The sequence below is a fragment of the Nanorana parkeri genome, unplaced genomic scaffold (assembly GCF_000935625.1).
Source record: "Nanorana parkeri isolate BGI_ZX_2015 unplaced genomic scaffold, ASM93562v1 scaffold463, whole genome shotgun sequence".
In the NCBI taxonomy this organism is placed as follows: Eukaryota; Metazoa; Chordata; class Amphibia; order Anura; family Dicroglossidae; genus Nanorana; species Nanorana parkeri.
In genome coordinates, this window is record NW_017306731.1 from 650,681 (window position 1) to 670,144 (window position 19,464).

The 19,464-nt window shown below is 47.8% G+C and overlaps 1 protein-coding gene across 1 annotated transcript in view; it reads right to left on the reverse strand.

The window, feature by feature from the left end:
• LOC108790310 (cAMP-specific 3',5'-cyclic phosphodiesterase 4D) overlaps positions 1–19,464 on the reverse strand; it is a 276,758-nt gene that overhangs the window by 87,727 nt on the left and 169,567 nt on the right. Inside the window, exon 6 of the mRNA XM_018560539.1 lies at positions 2,976–3,088. Within this exon, the coding sequence (XP_018416041.1) occupies positions 2,976–3,088 (113 nt within the window). The remainder of the gene's footprint in view (positions 1–2,975; positions 3,089–19,464) is intronic.

The following is a 19,464-nucleotide window of genomic DNA, read 5'->3' on the forward strand; positions in this document are numbered from 1 at the left end:
TTCCCCGAAGCCCCTAGAAGTAAAGTAAAAGAAAATGACTACAAAAAGAATTAAAATATTTTTAAAAGGTTGGAGAAAAAAAAAAGAAAGTCATTTTCGGTTTTAGCCTGACAAATGTTTAAAAATTTAATTTTGGTGCATATATATATTTATTAGGACTGCAACTAATGATTATTTTCATAATCGATTAGTTGGCCAATTATTTTTCCGATTAATCGGATAAAAAATGAAACACACAAGTGTTTCTATTAAATTGTATATTTGTCTATTTTTTGTGGAAAATGAATAAAAGACTTTGTAAACGAAAAAAATGAAACAAATACCACTTAAAATACACAAAAGCAGTGTTGCAAAGTTTACTTCAGAACAAAACTGCATGCACAATTTTTTGCAATCGTACGGCATTGCAGTACCGTGCTCTTCAGTGCGGCCGATCACGCTGTTGGTGGGAGGCGCGTTTGGGGTGCCATTGAAATGAATGGCCCTGCAGAGCACCTCCCGCAGCAGAACTTGTCAGGCTGAAACTGAAAATGACTTTTTTCCCACCTTTTTTTTGTAATAATTGTATTGTAAGCACATGGCGCTGAAATAGCTTCAGCCCGGGAATGACGGCTGCCAGTGGTAAGATTCCACAGACGGCAGCTGAATGTAAATACAGCAGGTAGTGGGCTGGTGCAATAGCCAGCCTGCTATTGGCCATTTGACATTTAGTTAGCCAATAGCAGGCTGGCTATTGCACCAGCCCACTGCTTACTGTGCCCTCCTCCCAGCGTGGAGCAGAGAGCTAGAGGATCCAACCAACTAATCGATAATGAGAATAGTGGACAACTATTCTCATTATTGATTAATTGGTCTCTCTCTCTTTCATATCTATTTTTTTACCCTCCCAGAATATATAAAATATATTGAACACATTGAATATTTCACATGCGTTATATGTGGGAAAAGGAAAAGCATGGACGAAAGCAAGTGTTAGTAGCAGGCCGACACTCTGTGTGCACGGAGCTCTCCGTACAATGAGTCCAATTCTCAGATATTAGGAAATGTTGATACATAAATCCCCCGACAGGCGAGTATCTGTCATGAAGCCGGGGTGAGAGCAGATGATGAGCAGCACAAAGCTGGACACAACGAGCCGTGTAACCATCCTACGCCATGCTGGCCTTCCATCCCGCGTCCCATCCCAGCGAACTCTGAAATGAGCATCCATGTTCATCAGGATACAGACACATCACGCCTGTGTGAGAGGAATTCTAACCAGCTGTATGAGTCACAGTCACAACACTGCTGAATTTTCAGCCATGGCGAGCAGGGCTACGGCATGACAAAATAACGCCTGTACCGGAGACCGCGAATCAAACAACCTCACGCCGTACATGACAACAACATGTACAGTTCATTGACCATGCAACAGCATCCTCCGGCCACAGAGAAAGTGTCATTGAAGAATTCCTCCAAAACACAGTTCAGTTCACCGGCATGTCACCTCCACCACCAGACAGCAAGGGGGCAATTAACCCTTCGCAGCCCAGAGCTGGCCTGGAATGCATCACTGCAATGCTTAGCCACACTGCCGGGGGGGAAAAGGTTACAGCCACTTAGTGCCCCCATTGCAAGAGGTGAAACCCCCCTGTGCCCACCTCCCCTAAAAGATGACAGCACTGGCATGGTGCACCCCATCCACTGCTCAATGCAGGGCACCCCAAAACATCAGAAAACAAAGCATTACAATATTTGCACAGGGCACCCCAACACACCAGAAAACAAAAGCATTACAATATGTGCACAGGGCACCCCAAAACATCAGAAAACAAAGCATTACAATATTTGCACAGGGCACCCCAAAACATCGGGAAACAAAAGCATTACATTTTCACAGGGCACCCCAACATATCAGGAAAGCTAGTAATGCAGTTTTGCACAGCCAAGAATTACAATATGTGCACAGGGAACCCCAACACATCTGGAAACAATATATTGATATAAATGCCCAGGGCACCCCGACACCAGTAAATCAATAAATGTCCAGGGCACCCCAGAACGAGTGTAGTCATATTGGCCCAGGGCGCCCCGACACCAGTATAGTCATATTGGCCCAGGGCGCCCCGACACCAGTATAGTCATATTGGCCCAGGGCGCCCCGACACCAGTATAGTCATATTGGCCCAGGGCGCCCCGACACCAGTATAGTCATATTGGTCCAGGGCGCCCCGACACCAGTATAGTCGTATTGGCCCAGGGCACCCCGACATAAGTATAGTAATAATTGTTCAGGGTACCCCGACACCAGTATATTAATAATTGTTCAGGGTACCCCGACACCAGTATAGTTATAATTGTTCAGGGTACCCCGACACCAGTATAGTAATAATTGTTCAGGGTACCCCGACACCAGTATAGTGATAATTGTTCAGGGTACCCCAGGCAATCATTGTCATACTGAAGTCTATTCCTTCAGCAATTATTACACAAGAATTACGCTTAGGGTACCCCTCCCCCTGTATTACATGAACTGCCTAGAGTACCCCAACACCAACATTCCAAAAATTGCTCATGGTACCACAATACTAGCATGACAAGAATTGCCTGGGGTACCCCGAAACCACTATTACAATAATTGCCCAGGGCACCCCAATACTATTACATTATAGTACCCCAACCCCAGCATAATTGCCCGGGGTACCCCGACACCAGAATTAAATTTGGCCATGGTACCCCAAAACCAGTATTGTCATAATTGGCCAGGGTACCCCAACACCAGCATTATAATTGCCCAGGGTATCCTGGCACCAATATTACAATACACAGTATGCCCGGGGTACCAGTAATCTAATAATTGGCCAGGGTACCCCGACACCAGTATTATAATAAATGCCAGGGGTACCCGAATATTAACATGCCAATAATTGCCCGGAGTACCCCAACTCCAATATTTGCAGCGTATGAAGAGTACAGAATGCCCCCCCTTGGCTTACCTTGTTGGAGGCCATTTCACTGACAGAGTGCCGGGTCTGTAGGGTCTCCAGCTGGTCCAGACACCAGTCCAGCTCCTCCAGGGTCTCGCTGGCCAGCTTCTGATAGGCCTCCTCTGTGAAGAGACAGGGGAGAGGACACTGAGTTTTCAGGCGCTTCACTGGGCTGACATCAAACTCCAGAGGGTCCATCGTGCCATACACTGCCATGCTCGCATGACCAGTGATCATACATGAGGGATCCTTCATACTGCAACCACACACACTCAGGAGAGAAGTCCCAGAGCTCTGCCAGGGGAGGCCAGCCCGCAGAGAACAGTAACTGGAGGCCAGCCTGCGGGGTACAGGACTAGAGGCCAGCCTGCACAGGACAGTCACTGGAGGCCAGCTTGCGGAGGACAATCACTGAGGGCCAGCCTGCGGAGGACAATCACTAAGGGCCAGCCTGCGGAGGACAATCACTAAGGGCCAGCCTGCGGAGGACAATCACTAAGGGCCAGCCTGCGGAGGACAATCACTAAGGGCCAGCCTGCGGAGGACAATCACTAAGGGCCAGCCTGCGGAGGACAATCACTAAGGGCCAGCCTGCGGAGGACAATCACTAAGGGCCAGCCTGCGGAGGACAATCACTAAGGGCCAGCCTGCGGAGGACAATCACTAAGGGCCAGCCTGCGGAGGACAATCACTAAGGGCCAGCCTGCGGAGGACAATCACTAAGGGCCAGCCTGCGGAGGACAATCACTAAGGGCCAGCCTGCGGAGGACAATCACTAAGGGCCAGCCTGCGGAGGACAATCACTAAGGGCCAGCCTGCGGAGGACAATCACTAAGGGCCAGCCTGCGGAGGACAATCACTAAGGGCCAGCCTGCGGAGGACAATCACTAAGGGCCAGCCTGCGGAGGACAATCACTAAGGGCCAGCCTGCGGAGGACAATCACTAAGGGCCAGCCTGCGGAGGACAATCACTAAGGGCCAGCCTGCGGAGGACAATCACTAAGGGCCAGCCTGCGGAGGACAATCACTAAGGGCCAGCCTGCGGAGGACAATCACTAAGGGCCAGCCTGCGGAGGACAATCACTAAGGGCCAGCCTGCGGAGGACAATCACTAAGGGCCAGCCTGCGGAGGACAATCACTAAGGGCCAGCCTGCGGAGGACAATCACTAAGGGCCAGCCTGCGGAGGACAATCACTAAGGGCCAGCCTGCGGAGGACAATCACTAAGGGCCAGCCTGCGGAGGACAATCACTAAGGGCCAGCCTGCGGAGGACAATCACTAAGGGCCAGCCTGCGGAGGACAATCACTAAGGGCCAGCCTGCGGAGGACAATCACTAAGGGCCAGCCTGCGGAGGACAATCACTAAGGGCCAGCCTGCGGAGGACAATCACTAAGGGCCAGCCTGCGGAGGACAATCACTAAGGGCCAGCCTGCGGAGGACAATCACTAAGGGCCAGCCTGCGGAGGACAATCACTAAGGGCCAGCCTGCGGAGGACAATCACTAAGGGCCAGCCTGCGGAGGACAATCACTAAGGGCCAGCCTGCGGAGGACAATCACTAAGGGCCAGCCTGCGGAGGACAATCACTAAGGGCCAGCCTGCGGAGGACAATCACTAAGGGCCAGCCTGCGGAGGACAATCACTAAGGGCCAGCCTGCGGAGGACAATCACTAAGGGCCAGCCTGCGGAGGACAATCACTAAGGGCCAGCCTGCGGAGGACAATCACTAAGGGCCAGCCTGCGGAGGACAATCACTAAGGGCCAGCCTGCGGAGGACAATCACTAAGGGCCAGCCTGCGGAGGACAATCACTAAGGGCCAGCCTGCGGAGGACAATCACTAAGGGCCAGCCTGCGGAGGACAATCACTAAGGGCCAGCCTGCGGAGGACAATCACTAAGGGCCAGCCTGCGGAGGACAATCACTAAGGGCCAGCCTGCGGAGGACAATCACTAAGGGCCAGCCTGCGGAGGACAATCACTAAGGGCCAGCCTGCGGAGGACAATCACTAAGGGCCAGCCTGCGGAGGACAATCACTAAGGGCCAGCCTGCGGAGGACAATCACTAAGGGCCAGCCTGCGGAGGACAATCACTAAGGGCCAGCCTGCGGAGGACAATCACTAAGGGCCAGCCTGCGGAGGACAATCACTAAGGGCCAGCCTGCGGAGGACAATCACTAAGGGCCAGCCTGCGGAGGACAATCACTAAGGGCCAGCCTGCGGAGGACAATCACTAAGGGCCAGCCTGCGGAGGACAATCACTAAGGGCCAGCCTGCGGAGGACAATCACTAAGGGCCAGCCTGCGGAGGACAATCACTAAGGGCCAGCCTGCGGAGGACAATCACTAAGGGCCAGCCTGCGGAGGACAATCACTAAGGGCCAGCCTGCGGAGGACAATCACTAAGGGCCAGCCTGCGGAGGACAATCACTAAGGGCCAGCCTGCGGAGGACAATCACTAAGGGCCAGCCTGCGGAGGACAATCACTAAGGGCCAGCCTGCGGAGGACAATCACTAAGGGCCAGCCTGCGGAGGACAATCACTAAGGGCCAGCCTGCGGAGGACAATCACTAAGGGCCAGCCTGCGGAGGACAATCACTAAGGGCCAGCCTGCGGAGGACAATCACTAAGGGCCAGCCTGCGGAGGACAATCACTAAGGGCCAGCCTGCGGAGGACAATCACTAAGGGCCAGCCTGCGGAGGACAATCACTAAGGGCCAGCCTGCGGAGGACAATCACTAAGGGCCAGCCTGCGGAGGACAATCACTAAGGGCCAGCCTGCGGAGGACAATCACTAAGGGCCAGCCTGCGGAGGACAATCACTAAGGGCCAGCCTGCGGAGGACAATCACTAAGGGCCAGCCTGCGGAGGACAATCACTAAGGGCCAGCCTGCGGAGGACAATCACTAAGGGCCAGCCTGCGGAGGACAATCACTAAGGGCCAGCCTGCGGAGGACAATCACTAAGGGCCAGCCTGCGGAGGACAATCACTAAGGGCCAGCCTGCGGAGGACAATCACTAAGGGCCAGCCTGCGGAGGACAATCACTAAGGGCCAGCCTGCGGAGGACAATCACTAAGGGCCAGCCTGCGGAGGACAATCACTAAGGGCCAGCCTGCGGAGGACAATCACTAAGGGCCAGCCTGCGGAGGACAATCACTAAGGGCCAGCCTGCGGAGGACAATCACTAAGGGCCAGCCTGCGGAGGACAATCACTAAGGGCCAGCCTGCGGAGGACAATCACTAAGGGCCAGCCTGCGGAGGACAATCACTAAGGGCCAGCCTGCGGAGGACAATCACTAAGGGCCAGCCTGCGGAGGACAATCACTAAGGGCCAGCCTGCGGAGGACAATCACTAAGGGCCAGCCTGCGGAGGACAATCACTAAGGGCCAGCCTGCGGAGGACAATCACTAAGGGCCAGCCTGCGGAGGACAATCACTAAGGGCCAGCCTGCGGAGGACAATCACTAAGGGCCAGCCTGCGGAGGACAATCACTAAGGGCCAGCCTGCGGAGGACAATCACTAAGGGCCAGCCTGCGGAGGACAATCACTAAGGGCCAGCCTGCGGAGGACAATCACTAAGGGCCAGCCTGCGGAGGACAATCACTAAGGGCCAGCCTGCGGAGGACAATCACTAAGGGCCAGCCTGCGGAGGACAATCACTAAGGGCCAGCCTGCGGAGGACAATCACTAAGGGCCAGCCTGCGGAGGACAATCACTAAGGGCCAGCCTGCGGAGGACAATCACTAAGGGCCAGCCTGCGGAGGACAATCACTAAGGGCCAGCCTGCGGAGGACAATCACTAAGGGCCAGCCTGCGGAGGACAATCACTAAGGGCCAGCCTGCGGAGGACAATCACTAAGGGCCAGCCTGCGGAGGACAATCACTAAGGGCCAGCCTGCGGAGGACAATCACTAAGGGCCAGCCTGCGGAGGACAATCACTAAGGGCCAGCCTGCGGAGGACAATCACTAAGGGCCAGCCTGCGGAGGACAATCACTAAGGGCCAGCCTGCGGAGGACAATCACTAAGGGCCAGCCTGCGGAGGACAATCACTAAGGGCCAGCCTGCGGAGGACAATCACTAAGGGCCAGCCTGCGGAGGACAATCACTAAGGGCCAGCCTGCGGAGGACAATCACTAAGGGCCAGCCTGCGGAGGACAATCACTAAGGGCCAGCCTGCGGAGGACAATCACTAAGGGCCAGCCTGCGGAGGACAATCACTAAGGGCCAGCCTGCGGAGGACAATCACTAAGGGCCAGCCTGCGGAGGACAATCACTAAGGGCCAGCCTGCGGAGGACAATCACTAAGGGCCAGCCTGCGGAGGACAATCACTAAGGGCCAGCCTGCGGAGGACAATCACTAAGGGCCAGCCTGCGGAGGACAATCACTAAGGGCCAGCCTGCGGAGGACAATCACTAAGGGCCAGCCTGCGGAGGACAATCACTAAGGGCCAGCCTGCGGAGGACAATCACTAAGGGCCAGCCTGCGGAGGACAATCACTAAGGGCCAGCCTGCGGAGGACAATCACTAAGGGCCAGCCTGCGGAGGACAATCACTAAGGGCCAGCCTGCGGAGGACAATCACTAAGGGCCAGCCTGCGGAGGACAATCACTAAGGGCCAGCCTGCGGAGGACAATCAATGAGGGCCAGCCTGCGGAGGACAGTCACTGGAGGCCAGCCTGCGGAGGACAGAGAGGAACAGTCACTGGAAACCAGCCTGCGGAGGACAGAGAGGAACAGTCACTGGAGGCCAGTCTGCGGAGGACAGAGGAACAGTCACTGGAGGCCAGCTTGCAGCTACATGAGCCAGGTGAGTCCAGCCTCTGTAGGACAGTCAGTGGAGGCCAGCCTGTGTAGGACAGTCAGTGGAGGCCAGCCTGTGTAGGACAGTCAGTGGAGGCCAGCTTGCGGAGGACAGCTAGATGAGCCGGTGCAGGCAGATGGCCGGAGCTGAGCCTGCAATGGATGGATCAGCTCTCAGCACTGACTGCCTCCTCCTCGGCTCTGTCCTGCAGCACATCCATGTCCTCTGTGGTAGGAGGAGAGTGAGGGAGCCGTGCACAGGATGCAGCCCGGAGACCTCAGTGTGTCATCCTCATCCAGCCTGTGAGCTGCCGCCTGCTTTGAACCAAAACCAAAAGCTGCGCTGACTGTGGGGGAGGAAGGAAATCCCGGAGTGGAGCAGACAGCTGGATCCCGACACACACTGCGGACTGACACATGACAGTGCAGGAAGGAGGAGGACATCACTGAATTATAACAGTGCAGGGAGGAGGAGGACACACTGTGCACTGATCACTGAATTATAACAGTGCAGGGAGGAGGAGGACACACACTGTGCACTAATCACTGAATTATAACAGTGCAGGGAGGAGGAGGACACACACTGAGCACTGATCACTGAATTATAACAGTGCAGGGAGGAGGAGGACACACAATGTGCACTGATCACTGAATTATAACAGTGCAGGGAGGAGGAGGACACACAATGTGCACTGATCACTCAATTATAACAGTGCAGGGAGGAGGGGGCACACTGTGCACTGATCACTGAGTTATAATCACAGTGCAGGAAGGAAGACACACACTGTACACTGATCTATAACACTGCAGGGAGGAGGACACACACTGTGCACTGATCACTGATTTGTAACAGTGCAGAGACCAGGACAATGTCTGTACACTAATGTATAACAGTGCAGGGAGGAGGACAGTGTCTGTACACTGATCACTGAATTACAGACAGCTTCTTCTGCACAGAGCTTCCTACAAAGGACAGGATTACCTGCGGCTATGGACAGGTGCGCCCCTGGACGCAGACAAAAGTGTCCATCTGTCCCTGACGGCAGGTGATCATTCCATGTACGAATAGTGGTACCTCGGATCACAAACTTAATGCGTTCCACGATTCTGGTTGCGAAGCGAATTGGTCGCGAACCAAATCAAACTGTGATCAGACCGCGATCTGGACTAGAGGAAGCCACGACCAGTGTCAGAGCGGAGAAGATGGCTGCCGTTGTGTTTGTCACCCGATGCGGAGTTCCTGAACAGAAGCAGAATTTTGCTGAACTTCCTGTTCATGAACCGATTTGTTCGCGCACAGAAGCGTTTGTGAACCGAGGTACCACTGTACATGGGGACAGCTGCCTGTCATTGATCTGTGCCGGCTTCCTGACTGTGGCTCTCAGAAGCACCTAGCTGTACACAGCGCAGAAATACACCCACTTCTCAGCCGTGTTTTCCTGAAACCTAAATAAGCATCACAGATACAAATCATAGAGAACAGTGGAAGATTGGTGGCTACTGCTGACCTCTGCTACAAAGCTGATGGCATGACATGGCCCCTAGGCCTCCATTTATAAAACTGGCACCCGGCGTATTACCGGGTGGATGCCATTTACATGGCACTAGCGCCACTAGGTGGAGGATTTCCTATACTCATCAGTGCAATCTACGGACGCCTGTGCTGTGCGCACAACATCCACCCTGCTACACGCTGGGCAAACGTTTTATAAATGAAGCCCTTAGAGCAGGGGTGGGCCAATCTGAAAAATCTGAGAGGGGCAACTAATGTAGGGGGCACAATGATGGAGGCAACGATTACTTGTCTCTATCACAGTGCCCCCTTACAGTGGTTTGTTCCCATCAGAGTGCCCCCTTACATCGGTTGTCCCCATCAGAGTGCCCCCTTACATTGGTTGTCCCCATCAGAGTGCCCCCTTACATTACTTGTCCCCATCAGAGTGCCCCCCTACATTGGTTGTCCCCATCAGAGTGCCCCCTTGCAGTGGTTGTCCCCATCAGAGTGCCCCCTTGCAGTGGTTGTCCCCATCAGAGTGCCCCCTTACATTACTTGTCCCCATCAGAGTGCCCCCTTACATTACTTGTCCCCATCAGAGTGCCCCCTTACATTGGTTTTCCCCATCAGTTTGCCCCCTTACATTGGTTGTCCCCGTCAGAGTGCCCCATTACATTGGTTGTCCACATCAGAGTGACCTCCTACATTGGTTGTTCCTTTTAGAGTGCCCCTTTATATTATTGCCCCCCATACCTTATTGTCCTACTTTATTAGTAGGCCAGAGTTGGGACCAGGAAGTAGAGCAGGTTGCAGAAGAGGACAGAAGAAAATATTCTTCCGTTCTCCTGTAATGCTGGGGATGGGGAACACATTTGACGTCACTGGTTGCTAGGACCGCCTGGCAGTCCTAGCAACCAATGGCTGCAGAGGAGGTGTGCACCTGATGTCATTGGTTGCTATGACGCCAGCAGTCTAGCAACAAATGACTGCAGTGCAGAGGATGTAGACAGCTGATGTCATCGGTTGCTAGAATGTCAATGGTCCTAGCAACAAATGACTGCAGAGCACGTGGACTCCTGATGTCATTGGTTGCTCTCATGCCAGTGGTCCAAGCAACCAATGACTGAAGAGGAGGGGTCCTGCACTGGGCTATGGCTTGCAGTGGATGTGGCGGCCTTGGGGGCTGGCGCATACACTGACAGCCTGCCATAACCAAGCGCAGGTTGGCAATCGGTCTGTGTCTGGACCGCGGGGCAGACAGGGACAGCCAAAGGGCCGCATGTGGCCCACAGCCTGTAAAATGCCCAGGTCTGCCTTAGAGTCTATGTTGGGTTTTCTGGTTCAGGGAGATTCCCCAACATCCTTTCTCGGTAACTATGGGCACTGGAACAGGAAGTGAGGGAAATCTTCCCAGCAGGGACGGCAATAAAAACACTCCCTCACTCTAGAAACGTTTGAGTCAGGGTTCCACTTTTCATAGAAGAATGCAGTAGCACCCAGCTGTAGAAGTCGCCTTTCTTTCTTCTAGTTTATACTGATGACATCTGATTGGTTGATAATGTTGACTGGCCTCCATTGTTTTATGCATTGTCATCAGTCTTTTACATTAATCGCATGCAGAATCCTGACCCAAAGGAATGTAATTCAAGATGTTCCGCTTCACTTTCTGCATGCTTGAACCCAGGGGTGTCCCTAGCATAAGGTGGGGGAGTGGTGTGCTGGTGGTCACATTCCTAGGGGGTGTGTTTAGTTGATGGGGTGCTGGTGGTGCACACTCTGGCCAGAATCCTGGTAGTGCATTGCCCATCTCTAGCCGGCATCCCACCAAGCTCATTGACGTCACTGGTTGCCAGGAGCTGGACAGGACACCAACCAGAGCGTCTCAGGTTGCTAATATCTATTTATAAAGCATTAAATAAAAAAGTGCATAAATGGAATATATACACTGTATATACAGAAAAGACACACCGGCAATGACAACCTCGCCCTATAACTAACAATTTATCACAAACCTTCCAGCTGAAAACATTCATTTCCAGGAACATTTTGCTGCAAAGAAGCTTTAGGAAATTTTAGATTATATTAGAACCAACCTTGGCACAGAACTATCATTATATAATTACAATACGTAAAATACGCCTGTATTTGTGGCGCCCAGGATCCCCAGCTGCTGTGTTTTACTGTACATAGGATTGTATGGACAAGGAGAAAAGCGTATAGATGCAAGTACCAGCATTTCCACATGCATGCGCGGGGGGCGTAAGCTTGTGCGTATGTATATGCAGATACTTGCATTTACACGTGTATACCTACACACAGCATTTTCTGTCCAAACAATCCTATGGGACTCCTGGGTGCTTGCAAATCCGTTTGTATTTTACGATTTATGTCTGTATTTGCATTCGTGTGCATGAGCTCTAACTGTTTGTCAGTAACTCTGCATTCGTAATTCCCCTAGGCACGAATACACTTATTTAACCAAAATTATGTTGACACCCCTCCATATGATTGAGTTCAAGTGCTTCCAGTGAAGGGTGCTGTTAAAGCAACAGCATACGAAGACATTTTAGACAATTGTGCGCTCCCAACCTCATAGCAACAGTGCTTCTGTGCACAAATCCAGCTCCATTAAGACATGGTTTGATGAGTTTGGTGTCACATTTGAGTGGCCTACACAGAGACCTGACCTCAACCTTACTGAACATCTTTGGGATTAATTGGAATGCCAATTGTAGGATGGCTTCTCATCCAACATCAGTACTTGATCTCACAAATAAATGTTTTGGATAAATGGCCACATCTTCCCACAGACATACTCCTAAATCTTCCCAGAAGAGTGGACAAACGTGGTGGTGGGTGGGGGTAGCTCCATAATGATGCCTATGATTTGGGAATGGGGTGTCCAACAAGCTCAAAAGCCAACTTTTGGCTATATAGTATATTTTAATATTATTCAATGCCACAATGAATTGGCCAATCACTTAAAATGAATACACAGCTTGTAAGTCAGTGTAGTGTCTGGTAAGACATTGAAGAGCTGGAAGAAGGAAAGGGTGATGGCCATCCATAGCAATAAAAACACAATGCTGGCATTAGTTTGACTGGCAAAGGCTGCCAATAATCGTTATTTCAGTTTTCAGATTGCAAGCTGATCATCCATCAACTGGACAGTATCCATGGAAATGATCCCAAATGTTATTCAATATACACAATAAATAAATGAATATCATTGCAGAGTGTCTGAGCACAACACGTACTGCTTATGGCACAGAATCCACGTGGATGGTTACGGAAGAGTATTATTTTCTTCTTAACAAACCATTGCAGTATTCATATGCGCTTATGTACAAGTTTTAATACCATTTGTGAGTAAAAATGATATTAATATGCAGTGAAAACTGGGTTAGGTGAACACACTGTGCTGCTGTGATCTACATAACAATTACATGGAGATTGGCTTGCTATGACTCAGCCTGGGTAGTTATGTAGAAGACACAGTACACTAGGTTCAAGGTACAGTGTCATTCATTCTTTGTTTACAGGGCCGCAAATTTACTTTCTAGATCTCTGAAAATTGTTTGTGGAAATTAGATGCCAATATAATGCATTGTATGAATCTATTTTACATTTGAATATGTGGATGACTATGTTTTTAGTGAGCACATACTGTATTTTGTGGTTTTACTGCAATGCGTACTTGAAAGTATTTTTTGTTATGACGATCATATTTAGAGATCCTTGCTGTATCATACTTTCATTAATCTACATCCATAGATTTAAAGATGCTCTCTCTAGTGGCTGTCTAACTATGATGGATTTTAGAGTCAAAAGCAATAAAGCATGAAGGTACTCAGTGGTATGTGTACATCAAGGGAAACATCTGGAAGGCTACAGCGGTACCTCTGATTGTAAATTTGAATTCTAAATACCAGTTTAGAATTTCATTCTACTAAAGCAATAATAAATATATCAGTACTAAAACACATATTAAAGAGAAGGATATGAAGATAAGCAGGGGTGGACAAAATAATAAGTAATTTAAGAGCCAGTCTGTCCAATCCAGAAGCCAGCAGGATTTGTTTAGGGAGCCAGCTTCATTGACAACAGTTAGAGAAATCCCAAAAAGTTAGGCGCCATCTGTAGTTTGTAAGGAGCATTGGCTACCTGGCTCCTGGGATTTGACATAAGGATTTTTGTAGTCATAAACAACATGAGGGAATAATGAGGGAATCCTGTTTAATTAGGGAATCTTGTTTAGTACACTTATGTTTTCTTGTCCCTCTGTTAGTACTTTCATATTAGACCAAACTTAACTATAACAGCTTTCTACCGAAAGGTCCGCCAAAGCATCACATTCTCCATTCATTTAAGTGGAATGCCTATTCACATACTGACAGATGAGCTCTCCAATAAAGTAAAGGCTGCAGATTTCAAGAAGGGGGCTAGACTAGTGCCCTGGGGGAATATGTGCCCATTTAGACTAAAGAGCATTTGTGAGGTAAGCCACTGATGTTCTACAAAGAAACTTGGCTCGCCATCAGCCTTCCAATTCATCCCAAAGGATCACATTATGGCTCTGTGCAGGCTACTTGAGATCCTACACAACAAACTCATCTAACCATGGATTTGTGCTTTGTGTATAGGAGCACAGTCATTGTGGACAGACAAGGGCCTTACCCCAACTGTTGCTACAAGACTGGCAAGGTTGTATGCAATAATGGTACCCATCACTTAAAACACCTGAAATTAATCATTTGGAGGTGTGTCCATAAACTTTTGACTATATAGGTAGGTGTTGTGGTCAGGAGTCCGAAAACTTATAGTGCAGTCCATATAGTGTAGGCTTACATGTTACCACAGGGTCAGAGCAGGGTCAACTACAGAAAGTAAGCACAGCCTGTGGAAGATGCCCTATACTCACCTTTCCAGCAGCCCATGTGTTAAAATCTTGTCAGATACCTGCAGCAGGCTAAGAAAAGCAATGCATTGGAGGTTTAAAACAGGGACCAACACATAAGTAAGTACATGGTTTCTTGTTTTACAGGCTGTATTTTCTTTTTGACCTTTAGTGACAGGGTCTCTTTAACGCACATTAAAAAACAAAATACTTAATACATTTATGGTCAAAAGTATGAGGACCCCTCTACAAATGATTTAGATCAGGTGTTTTCAGTGAAGAGTACTGTTACTGCTACAGCATACAAAAACATTTGAGAGAACTGAACGTTTCCAACCGTCAGATCCATAAAGGAATGGTGCGATGAGTTTGGAGAGAAGGAATTCTAGTGGTCTACCCAGAGCCCTGACCTCAACACTACTGAACACCTTTGGGATTAATTGGGGTGCCGATTGTGCCAGGACTCATCCACTATCAATACCTGACCTCACATGAGCTGCTGGAAAGGCAAGTATACAGCATCTTCTTGCACAGGCTGGGCTTACTCCTTTTAACTGTGTTACTTTAACCAGGGTCACTTTAAGGCATGTGTTGTGTGCATTGGCCTGCATAGGTTTATGTTCTTATGTGCATTTTCCTACATTTTTTGCATGATTCATCAATAACTCTATCTGAGCTAGACTGTTACTGCGCTATCGTTTATTTCTACGGGCCTCTAAAATTCAAGCGGATGCATTAAAATTCATGCAATCCCTGTTTTCTATAGCATACACAAAGATATAAATGGGTCGGATGGATTTGTATGACAATTCTTGTAATCCTGCAGCGTTATAACAGTAACTGAATCGATTGGTGGGGCCATAGACAGACCTTATCCCACTTTATCCAATTCTTTAAAAAAAGTTTGCCTAGAGCTCCACCTTAAAGCATAGCAGGCATTGGTAAAATCTTAGCTTCAGATTTAGGTGATTGGCTTATGTACCTATTAGCAGCCCTGATATATAAAATTACAATATCTCTGCCATTAAAAAGCACAGACAGAAATAGTTTTGATCTGGTTCTGTAATAGGCAAATAATCCAGAAACATTGTTATAGAATGGAGATATTTGATGTCACATGGTTACTATGTTGCCAGGAACAATCACAGTCCATTTCTAATGCGGCTAATTGAAGAGGTCTTTCACATGCTAAGTTTAATTTTGCACGTCATACTGTAAGTGCGTCAAGAGGTACAAACAGATCTCATCACCTCCTAAATATTACTGAGACATGTCCCAGCTATAATTCCCCCTGACCTCAGGATGAAAAACATTTGCATAATATACGAAACCAAATTTAGGCTCCATTTAAATAGACAATGACACAAAAGCTCATATCACAAGGTAATATGATTAATTGTGGCAATGATATCAGGCAGTGATACGCCTACCGCAAGGGTTGCTTTAGTTGGGTGATGCTGTCTGGCAAATTTAACTCACTGTACAAGTCTGAAAGTTTAATAAATACTAAACATTACCAAGGAAACTGGATTAATTATATTAATTGTTTCAAAAGTAATTAAAGCCAATTAAAGTAGAACTAAGGTCTCACAAAAGTATACTTCATTGTGTAGAACACCGTTCATAAAAGAGAATTGCATTTATTCTGTAAAACATGTCATTTTCTCCAACTTTGTAATGTTTTTCTTCTCCTTGCACTATGCACATTCTGTAGGCACCTTACATAAACTTCCTGTGAATGTGTGTGTGCTCCAACAGTGGCTAAACAGCACATTTTACTGCGACGACTATGGCAGTATGTGCCAGTGCACTGTATGTTGGCACCGTCATAGGGTTCTTCTCCCCACAGGCTGCTGCTAATTTTTTATTTGGTTTGTTTGGATCTTTTGACATGATCTGTGAATGGAGAAGTTACATGTCCCATCAGCCACTGCAACGTGGAACTTGCAGTTCTCAATGGAATACAAGGGCACTTGTAGTCCATTAATTCTTCCTCCCATCCATGTTACCTTGTTACCTCAGTACAGGGGTACTTCGGTACGGACATGGATGAGAAGAAAAATCTGCAGGAGCTAGTTACAAACCACTGATTACAGTTGCAATGCTTTGCTGGCTCCAATGCTAAAAATAATAACTGCATATTTTTTATTTTATGAAGTGGTGTGCATTTATTTATTTCCAAAAAGTGGACTTTACCTTTAAATGGCCAATAACTTTACGGGATAGAGGAAGAGGCAGTAATACTTACCATATTCCTTGCTCCAAAACGCTTTTCCCCCCGATGCTCTGGGTTGTGGGCGGTCCTTCAGCGCCATCACGTACAATGCAGGACTATTAGCCCTCCATTGTATGTGAGGAGGTAAGCGTGCAACTGCGGCCTGGAGCACCATAGGGAAGAGGCTTCAGGGGGCCAGTTGTACAGATGGAGGGATCCTGCCAAAGCCAGAGATAAGATAAGTACGGTATGATATCATATTCCTCTACCCTAGGCAAAACCAAACATTTAACCCTTGTAGTGAGGGGGGCCCTCTGCAAATGTATTTTTTTTTTAAATCTACCCAGAGTTGGGCTTTACGAGATTGAAAACAAGTCATCCCTGACCCTTCCAGCTGCTTTTAATGTGAAGTTATTAATTCTCAAAGATCAACACAACAACAGGCCTCTGTTGTTTTCTAACAGCTTAAAAGCAAATGCTGGCTCTACATTAGAGGCCTGGCAGCCTGACAATACTTTGCTGTAATAGGAAGAGAGCCATTATTTCTGTGTTTTTGTTGTGAACTTTGAAGATGAATTTCTCCACAAAGCCTATTGCTGCAGAGATAAACATGTTTTTTTTTAAAGTATTTTTAGTGCTTGCTGGAAATATGTACATATTTTAGTATGCACGATCTGGGCACAAGTACATTGGAGGGATTCTTGACACTCAGAAACCACTGAAGCCCAAGCTTTAGCATGACAGCCAAGCAACTTGCATGCTTAGAATAATAGGTCATCTATGGTAACCTACTTATTTCTCTCAGGACAGGTTTCCTTTAAAACTTGCAGGGAAGGACTTGAAGTATACCACTGTGGGTTTAAAGGGACAAAGTCATAACCAGGATTATCTTTGAATATGAAACATTCCTGTTCTGGGATGTGGCTGGTAAAATTACTCAGTTACTAAGGCTGAAAGAAAAAAAACAGGTAAGAACAATGTAATCCCCTCAATTCATACTCGGCTCTTACAGAGAATGAAACACAAGTATTGTCAGTCAAGTTCAGAGCCACCCAGTTTGCAAATATTACACTGTGTATGTAAGCTGGAAAACAGATGTTAATGATGTCATTAGGGTATTTTTATGGACTCTCAAAGCATTTCATGGGTGCGTCACTTTCAGGTCAGAGTCTTCTTCACCTAGGTGAATATGCAATTTCTGCTCATGACAACATAACAACAATAAAAACATTCAAGAGAAGGAAGTACATGTAAAACCAGAGGAAGCAGCAAGTGCAGAACACTATTCACAACCAGGTTACTCCATTTTATATGCGCTCTATAGGGGTTGATTGGTCCCCCACTTGTCAGGAGTCTTTGGGATCCTAGCAGGGAGACCACCCAAACGCTTAGGACCTAGCTTTGCCCTACCATGGCTGTGACAAGCCTCACAAAGTTTTATGTCAAGCTGTGATGTCACTTGGGCTCCCCACGTCCAACTGGATCCTACAGTACAATTAACAAATATTTTGAATGGCCTTACTAGAAGGAATGAGTGGGTTGGTTTGTGGAAGAACTCCCTAATGAGGTCCCACCATGACTATAAACAAGCTGCCCTTCTAGAGTATCACATAACTGAACAAAATATTTCCCTAATACCTGTAGCTAAGAGCCTTGGCCTACAATTCTTAAATTGCTTACAAGCTTCCCAGGACAAGACTCTGTAGGACAATGTTAAGAAATATGTCCTTTTGCTTGTTTTTTTTAACCTAAAACTTGCTTCTTCTGTAAAGTGCTACTTACATTGTTATCAAGGGCCACAATCCACATAATTAAAAAGTTCCCACCTCTTGCCTAAGTTACGAGGAGGCTCTTTCTCTGTGTTGGATTTTTAACACTAAGAAGAATCACACTGCACTCCTTACTAGTTGTCCCTTAAAAGTGGATGCTGTAGTGATTGTGGATGGTGGTGCCTTTAATTTAAAGAGGTACTGGATATCACCAGCACACCATGGTCATTGTGATGGTCAAGTTATCCTTTTATTGATGCAACCACATCTTGTCACATTGCAACATTTCGGGGCCACTCAGGGTCCCTTCATCGAGCATGACTTTTTAACTCATTCTGCATTAGGAATTGTATGTGAAACCAATCTCTGATTTTAAGCCCAAATATAATAATCCCAGGGGGTCTGAAATATCAGCTTTCAGAGGACATGGCCTTCAAGAAGAGCCAGAGACAATAATTTTCATGAATTGTTTGTCATCAAATTGTGGCTTACAAACCACAGCTAGTCAGTATAAGGTATGTATGGAGGTTTCACCATCGAAATACAATATTTTATGCAAGTATGCACATTGTGATTGTTTTTCCTGATTTTTAAATTTTCAACAGGAGTATATTTGTTTTTTCTATTTTATGCTTGTGAGCCCATTTAGGGTTAGCGTCCACCAAATAAATCTTTTGTAGGTTCAACAATGAGCACACATGTGGTGGACAAGAGGAAGTCTGATACTGCACAGGTCACTCAAGGCATGGATCATGTAGAGCAGACAACAGCTGGTTTTGCAGTTTGCCAAGATCACACACACACACACAGCCAAATGTTCATGCAATGACAACTAGTGAGTAAATCCGAAATATTTTCTGAGTCAGTTTATGTAGAATGGTTACTTCTGACCATTACAAATGTCTTTTATTGCCTCCATAAAAATCTCAGCACTAGTTGTGGGTTTAGAGGATAGATTGACCGTCCATCATGGACGTACTAATGGATGTCAAAGACAAGAGGCAGGAGTGGGACAGAGCCTGGAGCTTTACATGGCAAAGATCTGCAGTTCAAACACTCTTAACAAGCCAGCTAGTGACTGAAGAAACCAGAGTCATAAATACGTAATCAGCTTTGCTTAGACTTATGCTGGCCATACACATGTGTACAAGGTTTGATGCTGACCATACTTTTTGGCAATTCCAATTTCAACCAGCTTCCACTAGTACAAATGATAAAATGTCAAACAGTTTCAAAAGAAAATACAAGAAAGTTGCCCAAGCTTATGATTAGCATAGGTCTTTTACACAGGTGAACCACAGGCTACAGCATACCAGAAG